General features: G+C 30.2%; 1 protein-coding gene across 1 annotated transcript; it reads left to right on the top strand.

Moving 5' to 3' along the window:
* Positions 1-776: 776 nt before the first annotated feature.
* Positions 777-2722, top strand: LOC126884445 (uncharacterized). The gene is made up of 3 exons (XM_050650371.1): positions 777-918; positions 1018-1238; positions 2396-2722. Exons 2-3 carry the CDS (start codon positions 1140-1142, stop codon positions 2603-2605), a joined length of 309 nt encoding a protein of 102 aa, XP_050506328.1. The 5' UTR covers positions 777-918; positions 1018-1139; the 3' UTR covers positions 2606-2722.
* Positions 2723-3018: the final 296 nt, after the last annotated feature.

Here is a 3018-nt window from a genome sequence, read left to right on the forward strand (position 1 = left end):
TAATGTACATTTTAAAAGTATATCAATTAACAAATACGACAAAACATACTTAAAAGTTATTTTTAGAATATGGCTCTAGCTCACAAATGTATTGATGTACACACCTCCGAAAGTTTGGCTGATGTAAATTCATTCGTATTCGTCGATTTATAGTATCTTTAGTAAAATAATTTAGAAGTTCAAGCTCTACGAAATTAATTCAAATTGGAATGTTTGCACCATTAGAAACATTATATGCAGCATTTCAAGGTTTAGGCTGGCAATTATTTCGGCGTAGGTACCTACATGTATGCCCAGGTGGCTACAGCTCTTACATATTGACTTGAAATTTTAATAATAATAGCAGTTCACTAAGCAAAAAAGTAAGTAAAAAGTTTTTAGTAATCCGTGATTACAAGTAATGAATTTTTTTTTTTGAAATTTTTGGAATAATTTTTCCGTAGGTAGGTATACTTAATAACTCAAAAATGAGATAAAGTATGGTTGAGATAAAGTATGGAACCAAGCAAATATCTTTGAAACGAACCCAGGCAACCAAGTGACGTCAATAACGCCGAGGAAACGTCAGTGTTTGGTTGAATATATACACGTGTTTGAACATTACGTCGTGTAAACATCTTTTGTAGGTGATTTTAAATACTTAAGATTAATGACGTTAAAATACCTTTAAAAACACGTTTTCATTTCAGACAGCCTAAGCAAAGCCTAAGTCTGACGTCACGAAATTGGGAGGAGCTTACTTGTCAAAAGCGTCAAAAGTTACAAAACAAAGGTTATGTTGGAGTTTGTATTTGTATTTTTGTATCATCTTTTCACTTTTGTTTGTCATTTGTGAACTTAATAAACTTACCACAATGCAAAGTGATTATTTAATGAAATTATTATTGGAACCTCCAGATGTTGGAGAAAGTGAGAAAGGTAGGCGAAACAATTTTTATTTATTATTCATTTTTCCCTAATATTTATCAATAATGATGAATTTTGCAAGCAATAACATTATTTCTTTTATTGTTTTAGATATTCATTGAAGCTGAAAATAATTGGACATTTAGATATTCCACCAATTACTATTATAATGCTATTATAAATATTTATACATATCTGGTGGAGTCTCACAGTTAGACTACTTTAAATAGCAGATGAAAGCATACAAAAGCCTTCAGGCACATAAGAGCCTTTACAACTGGATTTGTTTTGTTAACAAAATTGTTAATGATTTCTATATTATTGTTGGAAAGGTATGCCTTTATTTTATTTATTCACCATTAAGAAATATATGAATAACAGTATTAGTGTCTTTTGGATAAATTGGATTTAAATATTAGATTTATTTACGTTTATATATCTGTATGAAACCAGACATACAGTCGAAAAATGAAAGAATACCCAAAACGTCACATCAATCACATATTTTGTATTTGCTGTTTTTTTCCATAAATAACAAACGAGAGAGATAGATTATTAATAATCTGAATAATATGTGACTGATGTGATCGTTCATGGGTATTCTTTCATTTTTCCAACTGTATTGTCGTCCTAATTTGTAAACTCCATATTTCTCTGAAAATGAGTTATTACTGCCATTTATTTGAAAAAAATCCCTACTTGTTTAAAAAGGATGTACATTCATATTTTTACCAGTACAGTAAATAGTGACATCTTCGTATACACTGTATCTCCCTTGCGGCAAATTTAGTACGAAAAATATGTAACTCCTCAGTTTCTCATACCACACGACTGACCTCACTGTTTAGAAAGTGATATTTTCAAGAAAAAGTTGGTGGTAAATAATATTAAATACAGTCGGAAAAATGAAAGAATACCCATGAACGAACATATAAAACACGCTGTATTTTCCTGTCACCGTATCACAAAGGAAATTGTCCAGTGCAAGTACATATAACAATAACTATTAATTATTACATGTAATTTCGCTGGCCAATTTTTTGTGTGACACGGTGACAGGAAAATACAGCGTGTTTTATATGTTCGTTCATGGGTATTCTTTTATTTTTCCGACTGTACTCATTAAACAATATACAAATGTTAGTGATATGTGTATCTAAAAATTATTCCATTTTAGCATCATATCTTTTAAAATGGGAGATATGTAGTATTCACATTAGGCATATTTAGAGAAATAGTTTTTTGTGATTTTGTAGTTTTTTGAAAATTTGGATAAATGGAGTTACGCAGTTTACAGATTAGGTCGACGACATGTAATTGCTATGATAGAAAAGAGAATAATAAACAGTCATGATTGTTTGTCCTAAAATTATATTATATGAATGTCTGATTTTAAAATATTCTCAATCATTGTAAAGAACGCAAATACTCAAATAAAAATAAATTTTTATAGTTGAAGCATGCCCACAAAGATAAAATATTTTTTTAGGTGAAGAATTCACAAAAAGCTAACGCTAAACCACTAGATGCTTGGGTGATAGCCAGTTCCAATGGCATAGCAAATGCACATTGTATGTGTATGGCCGGTAATAGTGAAGTTTGCAGCCATATTGCAGCAATCTTATTTGCAGCTGAGTATGCCCACAGCAAGACAGAAGACGAAGAACCCAATGCATGTACAGATGTTACAGTTATGTAGAGGGTTTGGAGATAGCAACATATGCATTCTCTGATGAAAAACTAATGAATTTTGAAACTGTTCGGTCAGAGTGCTTGTTGCACTCTCTAAACAAACTGAAATATAAGACGGCTTTGGCTTTATTTTGCAGCGATATGAAAATAGTTCTTCATTTTTAATTATAATGTACTTACTTCGTCATCATGAGTATTTATGAATTAGTCTTTTAAGTGTGTATTATCAGATATCACATGTAAATTGTTTTTATCATTTTAATTTGGTCATTGCAGTTCCTTAATCAAAAAATATATTTTTCAGGTGTCTTTAGATCTTTTTGTATGCAAAAATATGTAATAATTATTTGGAATCAATTTGAGGATTATAAGAGCATGAAAATATATGTGAGAACACAGACTATTATAGTTTTGTCCTAT

Source organism: Diabrotica virgifera, chromosome 1 (genome assembly GCF_917563875.1).
Source record: "Diabrotica virgifera virgifera chromosome 1, PGI_DIABVI_V3a".
NCBI lineage: Eukaryota > Metazoa > Arthropoda > Insecta > Coleoptera > Chrysomelidae > Diabrotica > Diabrotica virgifera.

Excerpts from the sequence above, each read along its gene's own strand:
- LOC126884445 (XM_050650371.1), top strand. The coding sequence starts at position 1,140 with ATGAAAGCATACAAAAGCCTTCAGGCACATAAGAGCCTTTACAACTGG. Across the intron at positions 1,239-2,395 it reads TCTATATTATTGTTGGAAAG|GTGAAGAATTCACAAAAAGC; the intron begins GTATGCCTTTAT and ends ATATTTTTTTAG.